The sequence below is a fragment of the Chaetodon auriga genome, chromosome 3 (assembly GCF_051107435.1).
Source record: "Chaetodon auriga isolate fChaAug3 chromosome 3, fChaAug3.hap1, whole genome shotgun sequence".
Classification (NCBI taxonomy): Eukaryota; Metazoa; Chordata; class Actinopteri; order Chaetodontiformes; family Chaetodontidae; genus Chaetodon; species Chaetodon auriga.
In genome coordinates, this window is record NC_135076.1 from 19,982,508 (window position 1) to 20,001,623 (window position 19,116).

General features: G+C 41.1%; 1 protein-coding gene across 2 annotated transcripts in view; it reads left to right on the forward strand.

Annotated features, from left to right (window-relative positions):
- The first annotated feature begins 1,540 nt into the window (after positions 1–1,540).
- LOC143318080 (guanine nucleotide-binding protein G(q) subunit alpha) overlaps positions 1,541–19,116 on the forward strand; it is a 32,593-nt gene continuing 15,017 nt past the window's right edge. For both annotated transcript variants that reach the window (XM_076726039.1, XM_076726038.1), the window contains exon 1: positions 1,541–2,798. In XM_076726039.1, the coding sequence (XP_076582154.1) occupies positions 2,663–2,798 (136 nt within the window). In that variant the 5' untranslated portion in view covers positions 1,541–2,662. The remainder of the gene's footprint in view (positions 2,799–19,116) is intronic.

The following is a 19,116-nucleotide window of genomic DNA, read 5'->3' on the forward strand; positions in this document are numbered from 1 at the left end:
AATTAGCAGGATGAGCAAAGTAGTTCATAAGAAGAATTCCCACTGTGGAGAAGGCTGAGAGTCGTGTGACAGCCAATTTAGATTCGTGTGCAGATGGAACACAATTATTTCACTGCATCTTGCCCCCCCCGGTCAACCTGTTGGATCAGACTACACCAATACTACAATATATATCATGATGTAATACTCTGAAAGCGTCCATTCTGCACAATGAGTATAATTACTTGTTAATTGTTAAAATACACTTACTGTTATGTACTTTTGCTTAAGTCAACCTGTGGTATTTGTACTTTTACTTAAGTAGAGAATACTTCTTCCACCAGAAGAAGCTCTACTGTATGTGGACTAAACCATGGATGATCATATTTTCACAGATTTGACAGATGGTGTGCTCCATGAACTGCTTTAAAAATTCTCCAAATTACTACTCACCACATTTACTGAAGTAATAATGTACTTCTACTCCACATTTTAGAGGTAAAGCCTGTATTTTTTTTGGGTCTATTACTGTACATTTATGTGACAGTTTCAGTACTGAGCAGGTTAAGATTTTACAATCAAAATATATGGTGAGCTTTCAAAATATGATTTATTGCAATAGACTGACCTGTTTACATGTTAATGAAACACTGATAATACTCCTTTGATACAATATATATATAATAAAGAGACAAATATAAAGACATACAGTACAATCAAAACCATCAGGCAACCCAGGTTCATGACATCTGTGAAAATAAAAACAACTGAAATAGTTCTGTTCATCTGTAACTGATGTACTGTTTCTTTGACAGTACAAACTAAATGTGAGCCAGTCTGTTTGTAATACCAGGTTTGCTGGAAAACATGACGTTTTACTTATCTTATCATCTGTAACAAAAGGAAGCAAAGTCGCTTCAGATATTGACAGTATCTGTGATGAAATACCTGTTTTCTTTTTTTATGACAACGTGTTCATTTTGGGAGAAAGCCAGACCTGATACTGAGGTAGAAGTATATACTTTATGACGTTTCTGCGGTAGTTTTTGCTAATGTTGATGTTAATTTGGGTGTGAAATGCCTCAAAATGGTAAGCTACTTAAGTAAAGCACTTGAGTAAATGTACTTAGTGTCTTCGCACTGCTGCTTGACAGATGTTGGAATATTTCTAGAGGTGAACTTGTGAAACTGGAAAGATCAGCAGAAACAAACAGCTGTAACACTCTGGTTGAGTACACAGTGGGTGGAGGGTCTCAGAACAGTCCTACACTGGACAGATTGTAAAGCCCCCTGAAATAAATTGTGATTTTGGCCAATATAAATCAAATTTGACTTGGTTTGACAGTGTATGGATGTGCTGATCTTTGACAGAAGATGGGCGTTGCCCGTCCTGCCAAATGTCAGTTGCTTTCGCTGACACGCCTCCGAAAGGAAGACTTCCGCTCAAGCAAACTTGGGAAGTTAACATCCCGTGAAATCCCGCCTCGAACGCCCACAAGCGCTGTTTTCATTCGTTCTGCCTCTGTCACTCAATTATATCCCAAGCTACGTCAGCAGCAGCACCACACCGGGGCTGAGGAGTGGGTGACGAAGAGCAATCGCCACCACCAGGGAAAAAAAAAATACCAGGAGCGATAAAATGCACGGACTGCAAGGGTCCATTTGACTGTCAGTTAGACGTTTTCGCATTTTGAGGGTTTGGTCCTGGTGAGGTTTTTTGGAGCTGACTACAATGACGGTCCTCTGTCAGGCCGAGCTTTCTGGTTTTTAGCCAGTTGGCTGCAATTCCAGGGATGGCTAGCTGAGCTAACCTAGCTAGCTAACAATTAGCCTGCCCATTTAGCAATACTGGTCAGTGGGTGCCTCGGTCTGCGAGAGGATAACTACTCTGAGCGCAATCGTAAGGCGGTAACCTTAGTTTAATTTGGATTGTTACATGGGTTATTGTTCGTCGAGTGGTTGAGACAGTGGGCCAGCCTATCTGTTGGTTCAGTAAATGGACAGTTTGACGGGCGCTCATTGTCACTGCGCGGGCGTACAGTGTTGGTTTCGGGGCGGCTAGGCTTGTACTCGGCCGGGCAACCAGCAGAGGGATTGTACAAATGTGGCAGTGGCAGCCAGTAGTGTCCCGCTGTCTCTGGGACCGAAGTTGGTAGTTTGATATAGAAACCGGATTTTGATGAGTGCTAGGCTCCCGGGCTAAGCAGCTACGCGGGAACGGGATCAGAAAGTGTGGGCACACTTAAAACCCATTACCTTGTCACGTTAGCTTGGTTATAACGTTAGCAGCATTTAGCTCGCAAGCTAATCGGCGAGTGAACGTTACCCAAACTAGTTGCAGCTCTTTTGGAAAGTCTATCAAATAAAATGGTTAAATGCACCGTCGGTAGTCATCTAAAATGTTTGCGGACTTGTTGCTTTGCAAATTTTCTGTGATCAGCTGTCAGTCCCTGTAGCCCGAGGATTTGCACAAGACTTTGACTAAGCTGTCAAGTATTTGACACTTGACAGCAATTTTCCCATCCATAAGGAAGGCCGGAATCTGCAGCGAGCATCCCAAGCTCGTCCGGATCGAAGTCTTTGGAAACGGGCTGTTGCTCAGAGGGGGTTTCATTTATTTGATACTTTCGGTGAGGTGTAGCCCGGCGCCCCTTGTCAGACGGGCTTTTCAGCTCATGCGGTGATGACTTTAGACTCCATGATGGCTTGTTGCCTGAGTGAGGAGGCGAAGGAGTCCAAACGGATCAACGCTGAGATCGAGAAACAGCTCCGGCGAGACAAGAGAGATGCGAGGAGGGAGCTGAAGCTTCTTCTGCTGGGTAAGTCTCCATCATTGAGGAGGTGTCACAGACTGGCTCACGTTGGCGTGGCTGAACACTTGCGCTTCTTCGTCTCTACCTCTGATAGGCACACAAACCAGATGGTGCGTAAGATGATTGATTTGACGCTATTGTAAAGGTTCGGCATGCAAAACACTGCACCCACAACCACACAGGCCACATGAACCTGGTCACCGCAAGATTTACCTGTGAGGTGATATGCAAATCAAAATTCATCTGTGGTTCACAGCTGTGCTGTGAGAGCCAAGAACGCGCGTCCGTGTGTGTGTGTGTGTGTGTGTGTGTGTAGTCGTATTAGTTTTGCTTTCAGCCATGCTTGTTGCTGCTGTGCGTTACGGTATGATGTCATAGTGTCAACAAGTTGGAATCTTGTCATGACCACGATGCGATTTTTTTAACGTATCAAAAATTAGACTGATTTTGTCATGAGCAATATCATACGCCTGATATATACATGTTTGTATGTATCTATGCATATGTAAAATTGTGTGTCTGATTTTTTTTTTTCTTTTTTTATTTAATCACAAAAATTTTGTTTATTTATTTTCCTGTCTTTTTTGGGGTCACAGACATTCACAGGAAAAGGATGGGAAGCAGCTCCTCAACTAGTGATTAGGTCACAGCTTGTGTCACTGCGTTGGATGTCCTCTTGCTGCTGCTTCTTCTTCTCTTTTTTTTTTTTTTTTTTTTTAATCTCCAAGGCTCATGTAAAAACCCTTTGACACTGACTGTCAGGTTGATGACAAGCTTATAAACGAGACAAGTTAACCAACCACTCACAGGAGGCAGGAGGTTGTCCTCACTACATGATCGCTCTTCTTTACTGGCATGTAGTTGCTTTCACGCTTTTTTTCAGCTGTGGTGTGCCTTTGTCACAACCAACAAACGCAAATACAAATTGTTTTTGTATGGACAAGACACACAGTTGCATTAGAAGTGGATTATAACATTAGTATGCTAATCAACTCTTATCTTTAATCTGCACTGTTATTCTCTAAAAGTGATATGTATTTGTATGTAGACAGTCAAAACTAGGATTTATTCTGAATCACACAGATTACCAAGTATGAGTTTGGCCAAGTAAAGCTTTTCACAACCAGCTGTCAACAGTACCCTGTTATTAATACCCTTCCTGCAGCCATCTTCCACATTACTGTAGTTTTATCAGCCTGTAAAACATGGCTTAAATAATGAAAGAGAGTTGGTTTTAATTAAGTCTGCTGCAAGGGAGACAGCACTCTCCTGGTGTCTGGTCTAGAAAAGGCCTTCGCTGAGGTGGCACTCCCTGGGAAATAACGTTCTCCAGAGAATAGGCCGTGCCATCCACAGACTAATTTCCATGTTTAAAGAAGTGTAGCAAAGCCATTGTACATTTTGATGTAATGTTATGTTGATGGAGAAAGCTGCTCTTTTGTTTATTCCATGCTACAGTTAGAGTTTAGGTTTTGGTGCAGAACAGCATCGCTGGAACTAGCAGGGATTCAGTATCGTGCATTAAGGACACTTCAGTAACTCCGTGGTTTGTTGTCACATGTGACTGAGTTCACACTCCCTGGTTTTAAAGATGCACTCACTCACACTTGGAACAACTTCCAACACTGAAAGGAATATCAGCTTATAAGAAAAAACTGTTTACTTGTTTCTGTTTTCAAACAGTTCTTGTTTATGATATGCTGTATTGCTGTCAGAGCATCAGGGGAGCTGTACTTGTTTAAAAAATAATCATTGGTTATGGCTTTGTTAACATAAGGAGACCATAACCATAATAGCTTTTCAGAAAAATCCATTAAGAAACCCTCTTTACACAAAAACATTTTTAAATGGATGCCGGTAGAATAGCAACTAGTCTGGAGGTGGGACAGGACAGGACAATATCTCCATAACTGGCCTTTAACCCAATTTACACTTGGCCTCTTCATGTGGATTGGATAGCTCAGGAGGTGGTTTGAGCAATGTAGCCAGATGCTGAAAAGGTGTTAATCCATCTGTCTATTCAAGACTCATACATAATCTTTACTCCTTTCATCTTTAACTGCATCAGTAAGCCGTGTGTGGAAGCTGAGATGAAATACACTGAAATTCTCTCATTAAGGCGTCAGGAAGAAAGCCGAACATATGGTCATACGGAATGTACAACGAGCTGTTGTAGTGTTTATCTGATTACTGATCAGTGCTGTATGAGCTGTGTGGGTGAGAGAGCACTGAACTGTATGGGCGAGGGAGGAGCAAAACTTTATTCAGAAATGCTGTTCATCTATGTGTGTGTCTTAGTTTATGATTAGTTGCTAAATGTTTAGCAAACTGTTACTGGGAGTGTGAGATGTGTAGGTTTTTTTTAAGTCTTTACATATATTAAAAATACCACACAGCTTCATGTGCATTACCACCAGTCTCTGGACTGGAGTAGGACCAACCATGATTTGCAGGTAGTTGGCAAAACCAAGACAGATGCAGCCAGATTTGTGATCTTGTCAACAGGGACTCATATGTATGTGGGGTTAAGTGGGAAAAAAAGGTGTATCAAACCTCAAGTGTAAAGTGTAAATCGGGCCTTTGTTAGATACCGCTACAGCCTGACTTTCACTGAAATTTTGAGGCTGATACCAATATTGATATTTGAGAAAACAAACAATCAGATACCGATTTATTACTCGGCTCGAGATACCGCTAAACATGGTGAATAAGACAGAGTGTCTTATGAATGCTGATAACCACCAGTTCCAGTGTCACCAAGACCTCAGTCATTGTATAATAAACCTGACATATCTACACAAGGCTGTGTAGCTAATATAACAAAGAGATATCAAACCACTGGAATCTGTTGATATTTTGGTACAATATAATGTCTTTGTGACTGAATGCTTAGTGATATCATTGCACTTCCCTGCTTGTAAAATGGCCTTGCTTGCGAGTTCATGGTTGGCAGCACACAAAAGGCATCTGTTGGTTCAGTTGGTCAACATATTGCCAAGCATTGATTAGAAATATATAAAAGTGTTGTTGGCGGAGAAACGTATTGTTATTGTCCTGCTCTTCCTGCTCACAGATGAGATGCTGGGACGGTGACTCATTGAAAGAGATTGATCTGGAAGAGATCCCTCTTCCGTCCTTGCAACCAAAATTTCGATGAAAATGAAAAGTACAAATTGCAGGAGCCATTTTTTGTCTCAGCTTGTGGTGGGAGTGTGCTGTCATATTATTTCAGCTTGTGTGAAAAGGATCTGAGCACTGTCTAGCTACAATGTGATTTAAAGTGCGCTCTGGTTGTCTCACTTCATTTGGAACCTATTATGGGCCTCTTTCATCCTTTTATAGACCTTCACACACGGTGCCGCTTTTATTATGTTTTTTGCTGCATATATATTATGTCTACAGTGGTTTGTGACTTCTTAAATTCACTGTATGATTTCTTATTTTTGTCACTGATTCGAGAGAAATATCTTTATCAATGTTTTGGTGAGTTGCCTACTTATGTTGCTGGTAGAGCAGAAACATTGCAGCTGTAACCAAATAATTCAGTTTTCACCTCAAAATATTCAAGCGCGGTATTGCTCTGACTCGCTGTTGATTACGTTGTTGTAGACCGCACATGTAGCTCAAAAACCTTTCATTTATATGGTCGAAGTTTGTTTTGGTGCAATGTGAAAAACTTATCTGCGGCCTATGAGGCGCGTTGGTGGTTTTGTCTGATGTCTTAAGCGGAGCCAATTATTCCAGCTGTTTATCAGCAACAGGCTGGCTTTCCTCAGTGGTGTGGTTAGTTAGTGTGTGGTAGACATGCAGGCTGAGGAAGAGCCAGGGTCAGAGGAGTGCTCTGCCGCCTGCTCTGTAGCTAATGAAAGTCACAAGTAATTAAGTGTGTACAGCCGAAGCCCAGGGAGCTGCAGCAACAGAACCAGTTTGTGAGCTTTCTTCAGTAAATAGGATCTTTTTTCAAAATGTTGAAGTGAATTTGTTTGTTAGTGCAGCTGTGTGAGACTGCTGATTAACGTTGGTATCTTCACTCACTGAAATTTTCAGATGCACGCTTCAGTATACAGGGGATCTGATGATAAGTGTGGTTTCTGTGCAGTGGAGAAGCTGACAGTTATCAGCAATAGGTCTGTTTGTTTCCCCTTCATCTGAATTTGATCAGTTGCTACAAAAAGTCTTGATATAACTGGAGTGTGGACAAGCAGCAACCTCAGGGAAGGAAGTGTAAAATTGCCATGGTTTCAGTGAGTTATCCTCTGAGCTACAACTTGAGCGCTGTTCTTAATGCCTTTGGTCAACAGCTGTAGCTGCAGGCACCATGTTTTCAGATTGTCTGTCTGTCCATCTGTCTGTCTCTCCCACGAGGGAATCTCATTTATTTTGGCACAAACGTCCACCTGAACTCAAGGATGAACTGATTAGATTTTGGTGGTCACAGGTCAAGCCAATGGGAAATAGGGACACACTGATGCCACTTTTTTCCAGACCAAATTCAAGTATATTATATTTGCACTTCTGCCAATAGATCCCCCTAAACCCTACACTCTGGACCTTTAACACATTTAGGAACCGATAAGTGGAACCGAATCTGAATGTCAAAGCATCAGAGGCGCTTTTTGGGTTAAATGCTCAAAAAGAACCAGAATAGATAGTAGTCTTGTCCAGAAGTGTGCTTTGGCGAGCGGTGAGATTGTCAGGGACCAGATATTCCTAGAGGATACTTCTCCATCTTATTTTACATTCATTTTTATCTGTTTTTATGTTCATTCTGTCTTCTCTGTGTAAAGCGCTCACTTGGTGCATGTGATTTCTTTCTTGTCAAGCAGTTTGAGCTCCAATTCCTGTATGAAAGGTGCGATACAAATAGTGTTAATTATTGTTACTCTTGATGACATTTTTGCCCATTGTGTCTGGACATTTTCTCTTGCTTCTCCAACATTTCCTGCTGGGAAGCAGTTATTACTGTTTCCTGCTGCTATTAGCATTAGCAAACTCCTTGAACTCTGAGCTGTATTGGTTCTTTAGATGTTTTATCAAATTTTACATGTTACGAGAGCAACTTTTTGCCCCTCTTCTTGACAGTTTGACAAAAAGTACAGTTAATACCTTTTCTTAAATTCCTTCAAAGTCTTCACATATGAGTCTGGACAGACATGGATGTAAACTGCACCTTGTCTGGTTGACAGAGGCAAACAACCGTGAGGTGAGTTTTAGTTTTAGCCTGTATTTGTTTACATTTTGGCAAATTGGCACCATAAAAGTATTGACAAATGGTTCCATCACAATCATGGGAGTGTATGACTCCATTATCAATATTTTTGACATACTGTATAGTGTGTGTGTGTGTGTGTGTGTGTGTGTGTGTGTGTGAAAACAATACTGAAAGTGCTTGGATGAAACAACACATCCATTTCTCTTATTTGCTGTGTGAGCATGCACGCTCCGGCTGTCACCTTTAAAACAGGTTTGTGTGAATTATTTACTGTTAAACAGTGTTTGAATTAATATTAACACATCCCACATAGCCTAATATTTATCTTATTGATTGACAGATCGACAGCTTACAGATGACTTGTCAGATGTTGAAGGGTTTTTGTAAGGCTTAACAAAGTAATCAGACAAACAGCTTTTTCCTGTTACTTTTAAAATTTCAAATGATAAACTTTGCAAACAGTTCCCTATTTACACATCCACAACATCAGAACAATATTAGCATTCAGGAGTCTTCTGTCTCGAAATACCTGTCTCATTAGCTGCTAAATGCTCCATTATGTGCGCCAGCTAGTTGCTAACTGTCTGCCTGCTGTTTGACACTGAGCAGAGAATGTACAATTGGTTTTTAGAGCTTTTTCCACTGAAAACAGCTGCCTGCTGAGGCCAAAAACAGCACTATGAGAGCGGTGACACTGAACCAAAACAGTAAAATTGTTAGCCATAAAACCAAACAACGAATTGAAAGACGCTACAAATCTCCGTAGACCTCAGGTGATCGTTACCTGAGAGTTCTTCATTATGAGTGATCCCTGTTACGTGCAAGTAATCAGGTGGTCCATTGTTAATATAAAAATGTAGATTGCTCCTTTAATATAGCAATAATAAACTCAAAATGTGTACAGAATCTCGTAAGAATTAGTTTGACGTTATTTCCTGGAAAAACGTTAAGCTCAGAGCTGAAATAGTTTGAACTTTGATCTAGTTTCTTCATTCACTTTTTCACACAGGTTTCCGTGCTTTCTGTTCATCTCACATGCCGTCGCTGCCTGTCTGGGTTTTAAACACAGCGCTTGTCATGTGAAAGCTTTCTATGAAGCGGGCGGCGGAGAAAGAGCCAGATTGAAATGCACAGTATCAGAAGGACGTTCTGTACACCTGCATGAGTGAAGGCCCAAGGCAGCACAAGATATTTACCTGAACTCATAATTGAAATGGGAGTCAGGATACTGTATACACACACACACACTCTGAGCACACACTTCATCTGTCAATGTGCACACCGCTCAAACAGGTTGGTAGTATCTGGGTTAATGAGTGTTTGTTTTTTGGCAACACCCAAGGATGTCTCATGCATGGAGCCTACCTACGCCTATTATGGTTTCTCTTAGTAAGTCTTACAATAAGCCAAGCAGATAAGCCCTGTGTTAGCCATATTTATTTGGATCCCTGTTAGCTGCTGCCAAGGTAACAACGGGCATGGCATGGTTTTGTAGAAATAACAATTGTAGACAGTGCAGATGAACAGCGACCACACAGAGAGGATAAAATGACCCAAAAGAGACTTCCGAGTGTGCGTAGAGTAGCATCGTCTGCCATCGTAGGGCTGCCCTGTGATATCCCAGCTGTCCTTTCAGGCACAATAGCACTGCTAAAGGCAGAGTTGGCAGATGCCTTCCTGTATCCTTACTCCCACAACTGTATGTCTAACAGCACTGACTGACTCTCAGCCAAGGTTGATAATGCTAATCATCACCCACGTGAGCTTATTTCCCAGAAATCTCAAATTGCTGTGCTCATATGGGCCTGACCTGGCACTTCAGTGTGACCGTGCCAACTGACTGTCTGTTAGTTTGGCCAAATGCATTTTGGTTTCGTATTGAGATGTTTTTTATCCACCATGAAAGTCACATGCACTTCCAGTTCGTTCCACTCGGCACTAAGTTGTGTCTGAACAGATCAAACCCATTCAACTAGTTGTCCTGGCTGCACGTCACAGCTGTCAGTGGCATACTGAATAGATTTTCATCACACTGCTCATTAAATTACACCCAGGACATCTGTTTGTTTCTTGACCCTATATGACTTGTTTGTGCACCTTTTTTCCTCAGTGAGTTTGTGAATAGTTAGTCAAAGAAAATTGATCAGTGATCCTTGTGATAATAAGTCATTTATATTTACTGTCATATATGACAAAAAAAGGCTAATCCACACATCTGAGAAGCTGAAAACAGGTATGAATTATAATAATATAATATGATATTTGGCATTTTTGCTTGAGAAATGACTGAAATGATCAATAGATTATGAAAATAGTTGAGCTTAATTTAGGTCCATCCTTGCGGAAGTGCCTTTAATTCACACTTTGAGAGTATGAGACAGTAGTTTATGGTAATGCTGCAGCCCTCTTAAATGCAGGGAATCCAGCATAAAGCCAAGTTTAGTTTTCTGGCTAAGGTTGTAGTTTTCACTCATGTCGTCTTAATGTGTCGACTTTGTTACAGTTTGTCATTACTGCTCTTTATACTTTAGGCAATGCTTGTGCAAGATTTGCATCTACCTGGCAAAACAATGTAATCACTGCTGCAAAATCAGAGATGATTAAGTCACAAATATATTGAGTAAGCTTCTCTGCTTCACCTGTTCTGTGGAAAACGTTCTTACATAACAATATTATGATATTTTGGATATGTGGATTGTATTTATATATTTATTGTTCCAATCACAGCATGATATTGAAGGCACACTCTCTGATCAGTTTATTAGCTTCAGGGAGGCTATAATCTTCAGTTTTTAAAGTTGTTTTAGAGCATTATGTGTTGTGTGTTGCTGTTGAATTCCATTGCATTTTGATTTCATTTACATTTTTTGTCTACCTCTTTTATATCAGTGATTATATCATGTTGTGAAAAGTAATGCAGATGCATATGCGAAGACCTAATAGACATGGAAGGGCTGTATTCATTTACTTTATATAATTTAAAATGTTTTTGAACTAAACCTCATTTGTGTTAGTTGTCACTGTCACCTCATGTCATAGCCAGCCAGAATGATGATCCATCAGTGCTCTGACGACCGACGTATGAGAAGGACTTGTTAGTCCACTTTGCGTATGTGCGGTGAAAGTATACCTGTACTGGATCATCTAGTCCAACTTTTTTTATTTTTTTCCCCAGAGGCATACGTATGCGGTGCCTGTAGATGCGAAATTGAGTTTCACAGTGTGGTGTGAAGGCAAGAAAGGTTGCTGTTCGTGGTTCTGCACTGTTTGTCTGGCAGCTCTGTTGTTTGAGCAAACTGATGTTTGACACGCCCAGAGTTTCGGCAGTTATGTGGCAGTCGGGTCTGTGAAAGATTGTCCAGTGCCTCTCGTGTCTGGCCTGTTAACACCGGTTCATATGATCCCAATCCTTCTCGTATCGCTTGATGTCTTGATTTATGTCTGAGGGTTGAGACACTATGAAAAGATTGAACTGTGTAGTTCACCTGCAACCACTGCAACCTGTGTTTTACTCTCATGTGACCACCTGACCTTTATAGTATATGAATGACATATCTGTTGTTACTTTTGCTTTATCAGGTGTGTGTGAGCGCATGTGCGTGCACGTACATATGAAAATCAAACATGTCTGGATACCTAAAATGACAAAAAGCCCTTGTATGTTTACACAGCAACAAGGGGTGGGAAGTTCCCAAATCAGTCTTGGACTAGGAAGGAGGAAGTGAAGTTGAAGATGGATCACAGTCAGTCGAGGGATTGTAAACTGCAAAACCTCTGTCCAGTGGGAAATGCTGCTGCTCCAGTACAACTAGCATCTGGATTAAATGGGAACCAAAATAGGAAAAAATCTTAAATTGAAGGCCTTTTTAGAAGGAGAAATATGCAAGGAATTTTCTCAAAACTGTAACAGGAACCTGTGCTTTCTCTTCTCCTCACTTCACACAGACATGCTTTAAACATCCACATGCAGCACAGCAGAGTCTCTGGTCATTCAGGCTGTCTTTGATGTGAGCAGATTAAGATGTAGCTGTAAATGCCGTGACCCGGACAGTTAGTTGGAGGGATGGCCTGGGCTGCTAGCTGTCTAGTCTGTGCCAGGTGCCCACTGCTCCATGTGCTGCCTTATGAACTATGAGATGGATGTGTCTTTATTTTAAGGCCAATTCATATGTTTTTTTCTTTTCAAAAGGAGATATGAGCTCAAGATATGTGCCAATCAGAGGCAGAATATTTTCCAAAAATAGATTTATCATTTTTCACCAGACTCATACCAGCATTTTCTAAGGTTTGTTATTTTGCTCCTGCAACTTACATCCTGTAAATTATTGTAAACAAACAACCCGTTTCTCAGATAAAAATGAGAAGCCTGCTAGATAATACAAGAGCTGTGCAATAAATACCTGCTTGTGAAGGCATTTATAATGACACTTGTTTTGTTTTTGTTATGTATATTCCAAGAGCACCGTACAGTGTAACGCAATCCAGGAACTCCTGACAATATGGTACAATTTAATACAACAGGACGAATCACCATGATGCTAAAATGTCATCCTGTTCAAAAATGAAACATTGAGCATGAATTTTCTTCCAAGTAGAGCTGAAGCAATCGATTAGCTGATCAACAGATAACTAATTTATTTATTTTGTCTTTTTTTTTTTTTTTCCAGTTCAGTGGTTCTGACTTCTCAAATGTGAATCTTTGGTGGTTTCCTCCATTTTCTCTCATGGTAAACTGAATGTTTTTGGATTTTGGACCAAACACAAGCCCACTGATGACCACTCATCACCACATTTCTCACTTTCTATAGACTAAATGACAGAAAGGTTCATTGAGAAAATAAGCAGCATTTGCAGCCATAATTTAAAGGACATTATATTTGTAAGTAGTATGTTGTAAGGATGATGTTATAAAATGCTCTCCACAGTCTTTTTTCCCTCTCCTTTCTGATGAAAGTTGATGCTTTCCACCTATTACTAATTTCCTTTCCTTTTATATGTCCCTTGTGGTCTTGTCTCTGCTGTCTTGTAGCTATACATATAACCAGTGGGAGGAGAATGGGGGTGGGGGGGTGCAGTGGTTCCATCTCATGACAGGGAACGGTGACATGGGAAATGAATATGAAACAATTTTTATCTCTCACACACACACACACACACACATCCTCTTCTCAAGCAAGCAGGAGTTACTGTATCCATAGCAGCTGTACACTGTAGATGCCAATATGGCAGTCCAAGTTTTATAGTGACACTGCCAGTCCATGTATTAAAGTTTGGCAAATAGTTAGTCAGCCTTCCGATGAATTTTCAGGAACAAAGTAGCCTGGGGATCTAAAAGTTCCTTAAGTACATTTGTGTTTCTACAACATCTGAAGAACCACAAAGATTAGGCAAATGAGACCATGGATTAGCGATGGCTTCGTTCAAAGGGCATTTATATGTGTTTTGTGAGTCACTGTTGCACAAGTTTGATGTTCAAATTAAGGAGACCAGTAGAAGCAGAAAGGATTCTTGAAAATGCCACGAAGACAAAACACCTGTTCACACTTGAGCAAGAATCTGCTGAATTTTTTATTGCACTGTGTTTTTCTCTTGTAATGACTTAGCTAATTGCATTGAATTTAACATGCAGACAGCTGACAAGTTAAAGGAAAAGTCTGAAGAAATGAGTCAGAGCAACATAGCAAATGCAGATACTTCCATACAAGACATGAGCAATCAATGGTTCGAGTATGAAAGTGATATGAATCACTTTAGGGCCTTTGCAGTCACCAGACCTCAACCCAGTTGAGCGCTGAACGCATCTGTTAAGAAAGTGCCAACAAAACACCAAATGAGGGAATTTCTTTTTGGGAAAATGGCGTTCAATAGAGTTTCAGGAGATTTGGAGAGTCGTCGCATTGAGGCTGTTTATAGTTCAACACGCAGTGGTCCAACACGATACTCAGACACTTTGTTTAATTTGGCACCATTTTGTATGTTTAAGTTTCCCTTCTGGCACTGACTCTCTCTCATGCATTCAAAAAAGCAAATATAAGTGAAGAAGTATAGACAGCCAAATGTAATCAGAGTAGCAAATAAACTAAAAAATGCTCATTATTAAGCAGAATTACCCCTGCCAGGGTTTTATAATATTTGATTATTATTACAGTTTCATTGCAGCATAAGACACACTAAGTGTTGCAGCTGGTTAAGGTGGAGCTAATTTGAACTATTTTAGACTACTATATAATCTCTGACAGTGCATCGTACACATTCATTTTATTGGCTCATTGTCGGTTTAGTTTGTAAGATGTTATCCTGCAAAGTAAGTGTAGTCATCATAGAAATGCAGTGGAATGAAAAGTACGCAATGTTCCCTTTAACTGTTGTGGGTTAGAACTAGGAAGTAACAAAAAACAGATGCTCAAGTCACGTACAAGTACCTGAAAGATGCACTTAAGTAAATGTATTTTGTTACTTTCCACTACTGCCTATTATGGATACAGTTAGTGTTTGGTGTTTGAATAAATGCTATAAACAAGTTGTAACAGTTGTGAAGCATGTTTGTTAAGTGATGCCCAGTGTGACAGAGTTAAGCCCAATAGCTCCTGGTCCAGCAGAACCGGGTAGGGAGCAGGGACCTTTTGGGATGCAGGACCTAAACCCAGAATTCTGTTCCTTCGTTCAAACTGCAGGTTTTGTTCCTAAAAGTGTTCCTGGAGAAGCTCCTTCGGGCCACTAGACAGTCATTCAGTCATTCAGTTCCTGTACAGCCAGACAGGCCTTCAGCAAACCTTTCCCGACGCTGAGCTGAAGAGGACATAGCTTCCTGTTTGATGTGCCTGGGGAAGTTTTAAGGAATCATTTACTTAGAGAGCCGTTCCCCTCCACTCTGTCACACTTCGCATCTCCTTCCTTTACCTCTTGTCTCCTTTTTTTTTTTTCTTCTGTTGGTCTTTCTCTTTCAACGTGGATGCCAGACTCTGGTTCACGTTATTACTCTTCATGTAAACCATAGCTGAAATGTCTGCCGTGGCCTCCAGCTGGCCTGACCCCATGAAATGGATCTGTTTCAGCTATTTTTTTCCTGTTCTTTGTAGTTAATGGTTATTTAAGAGAATGACTAATACCCTGGTCAGTGCATGATGCGGCCAGTGTGGCATGGTTCTGCCTCGGTTAACAGTCACCACTGTGTGATCAGCGGGCTTGTCCTCACCCTGCTACCCACTGGCTTTGCTGTGTTCGGAAGGTGCTCAAAGTGTCCGGTAAACTTGAATGAGTCTCTGCACGCTGATGCTGTGAAGCTCCTAATTTTCTTAACGTTTTGAAAAAAGGTGGAAGGATTAATTGAATATGAAAACAGTTGCAGATGCATCAGGCCATGGCCGCCCTGATGCAATTGCTTCCCCTGAACAGTTTTTTTTTAATTGGTTGCAAGGAAAAAAATGCCTTTTTTTTGTTTTTTAGCAACAAAGTTACAAATCTAATAAGCAACTAAGTACTTAACTGTGAAACTGAATCACTATTGGATGTGTAATTTTTGTGGAGGAGAATAAGATGCTGACAGTATTCAAATCTGTGTGTCCATCACTTCTTTAATTCCCATAAGGTGAGCGTAGAGAACTGGCTGAGGACGCTGTGGGATTAAGAAATGCATGCTAAAGTTGCCTGTGCGACTGGGCTCTGTGGAGACGTACTGAAGCCTATCAGCTGGGCCTATCAGCTGGTGTTTTCTGCCATGTATTTATGAGTCCAGCACAAGAGTTGCCATGGGAACAAGCCTTACCCCTCAGGAGTAGCTCCAGTGAATGTACAGTAGCTTGTCCGTGAGAAATGCTTCTGCTGGGTTTTCCAGTTCGGCAGGAGAACAGTGGGATCTGTTGAATTAAGCTGATCATGCCTGCAAGACATACCCCTCTCCTCTGGTTGTGTGTCTTTGAATATTTTAGATACACATGAATATACACACACACTGAATTGGGATATGGGATGGGATAGACGTATCAGCTTCATTGATGCGTCTATCCCATGTCCACTCCCTTCATTCCTCTGCTCGTCAGTTTTAAACTTGCCTCTATGTGCTCAGTAACAGGAAAAGGAAAGTAGAGAAAATGTCACCAGTGTTTTCCTTTTCTTACCCCTTCACGTCTCAGTAACACCCCCCTCCCTTCTGTTCGGCTCTTTAGTCAATGAGAAAGTGAACTCTAGAGCTGTGTCTTGACAATTGCTATTTATGTCCCTCTCTCAAAGACATACTCTGTCTGAACGGGAAACTCCAATGTCGCCTGACCTGCTTTCCACAGTGAAAGATCCTGTCTGGTTGGAGGGCGGGCGGCACTCGGGGCACTCCTTCACTGTACGCTCAACTGTGCTCTTCAGTCGACGACAGTCAAACTTGACTCTCATCATCCTTGAAAGACATTTCAGCTTTTGCCGTGGGAATACCAGCCATACTTAATGACACAAGGCACATTCCATTATCTGATCAGCCATTACAGTTCGGCTTAGACAATGTTGCTGAGTCAGTGTCACTGGTGGTTAGTATTTCTAATTCCCGAGTGTCACATCTGTCCACTGCTTCGGCCCAAAGATAACTCAGTTATTGGATGGATTGCCATGAATCTTTTTGACCTTTTTGACTTTTCCTCTAGTGCCAGCATGAGATTTGTATTTGTGGTTTTCAGTGAAATGTCTCAACAACTGTCGATGGACAGCCAACATTTTTATTTGCCCAGTACTTTACTCTGTGACTGAATACTTCCCATGAGCCTCAGCTGTATTTTGTGTTTGATACTAATTAATAAGTGTTAGCATGCTAACATGCTAAACTAAGATGGTCAACATGGTTTACGTTATACCTGCTAAACATACTCAGACAAATAACACAACTACTCAGAGATACTGTGCGTAAACATCGCCTGCTGCTTGGGGGACACTTACTGTCATTTTGCTGACAGACTTCGAAGTTCTGTGTGTGCCACATTAGCTGTCTGCATGCATGGATGTGTTCACACATTTGTCGGCACATTGTTTCCACATAGAGTCTGTGGCTGGACGTCAACAGTCCATGCAGACCTTCACAGATGTGTATTATATGGTGTTTCTGCAGGAGGCGTTTCAGCAGTACTTCCTCAGTTGTCCGTCTCATGCACATCTGACAGAACAGATGTATTTCTATTCTAATCAATCCAGCTCTCTGCACAGGCTGCATAACGATGCTGTACACACTTCAGTGTAACTTGGAATGCATTTTTATGCTTTTCTCCGTTTTACACTCGTAACTGAAGTGGTTGTGTGTTGGGCTCTGAGCGCTGCCAAAATGATGGCCTACAACCCGATACTGTGCCTGAACGCATCCTTTGTAGACAAGGCGTAAGACAAAATTAACACCATGACTCCATGATGTGGAGTGTGTAATACTTTGGTGAAAATTAACTCATCATTTGCATGAAATATGTTCAGAATTTCAGATATGTTTTCAGGCTGCAGTCTTTTGGCCTCTGGGAGAAATCTATTGATGCTCAGCTTGTTCTTTCTGGGAAGTGGGTCTTCTATGCATAATCATGACATAAGGCATTTTTATTTCCTCATATGTAAATTGTTTTTTTTTTTGACTGTTCAACGACATACTGTCAGCAATTTGAAAGTTATTCTATAGCTTAATCCACAATGAAAATAATTGTCCTTTGCTGTAGTAGTTGAGATCAGTAGAACAAAGGCAGAAGTGAAAGGTAGAGACCAGAGAGTATACATGCAGCTGAAACTGCAGTGACTCAGACTTGGGTGCTGGGAGAAGTGAGATGGAGAGATGAGTGGTGGAGAGCTCTAGCAGGCTTGTAGAGGAAGAAAATAGGTGGTGGAATGGGGGTGGAAGAGAGGAGGATTGCTCCGGAGAGAGAGCTGCATAGTGAAACGAGAGGTTGACTTTGGGTTTGACCGCTACCTGCCTTTCTTTTGTTCCTCTTTGATTGAAGACCACAGCGAACAAAACTGATGCTCTCATCCTGGTGTCTCCTAAGACTAGAGTGGTAGTTTTGTCACTGATTATGTCCATATAAAGATGCAGAACCTGCTGTAGAAGCTCTTGTGGAGGCGTTGATGTGTGTGAAAGGGAACTGTGGGGTTATGTGTATTTCTCTGCATGTGCAAGCAAGTTTCCTTCTCTATGACTAGATCTTTCTGTGTGTTTATGCACATGTACGTATGCATGGTCACTGTGATACAAAATTGGAGGAGTGAACTCATTTCACCCGGCTCTTTGTTGAGCTGAGGCGAACCATGTAGCCCTCATGTGGTTACACTGGGCTGCTCCACATACCCAGACTGTCAGTGGAGTCAGCCAAAACAATGATTACATTGCATTGTTACATTTCACATCTCAGGACACTACAACCAAGATGACACGAGAAAATGGCAAGGCCACAATTAGGCACTTGCCAACATATATATTTTAGACTTTGTTTAAATTCTCATCTAGAGTCACTTAGAAAGAAGTATGTAACTGTCATGTGTTTGAATACACATACAAAAGATGGGAGGTTTTACTGGAATACAAAGGTCATGTTAACAATAAGTGAACCATGTGGAGGAATGATCAGTTCGGCTAAGAAGCTTTTATTGGTAAAACACAGGGACTGAGTTGGCATCGAGGTCCTGACCACAGCCTGGGGGGCATGATGGTGCTTATTCCTTCACAGCCATGTGTATCAGCACCAGGGTGTAGGTGGACAGACAAGGTCAGACTGTCAAAAAGATTGGCCGGTTTATTACCACAGAAATATGAGTTATATAAAAAGGCTCGAATTTGACCAACTAAGAGTTGTGCTTTGTTGACTCTGTTAAGAACAGCTTAGCACCCACAGGTCTTTTTTTTATTTTATGGTTTAGTTTGCTCTCAGAGCAACAGAAATACATTTGCTGACTACATTAATGTGGAAGAGCTACTACATTATTCCGGCAATTGTATTACTAATTGATTTGTTAGACAAGGGTGGATGGATTATGGCTTGTCTTTTGGTATTGCGGTATTGACCCATTTTTCAAACAAATGTTTGAATTCATTACTGTTATACTTGTACTACTGTTCATTTCTAGCATTGTTTGCCTCATTAAACAGCTTTTCACATTAGAAAC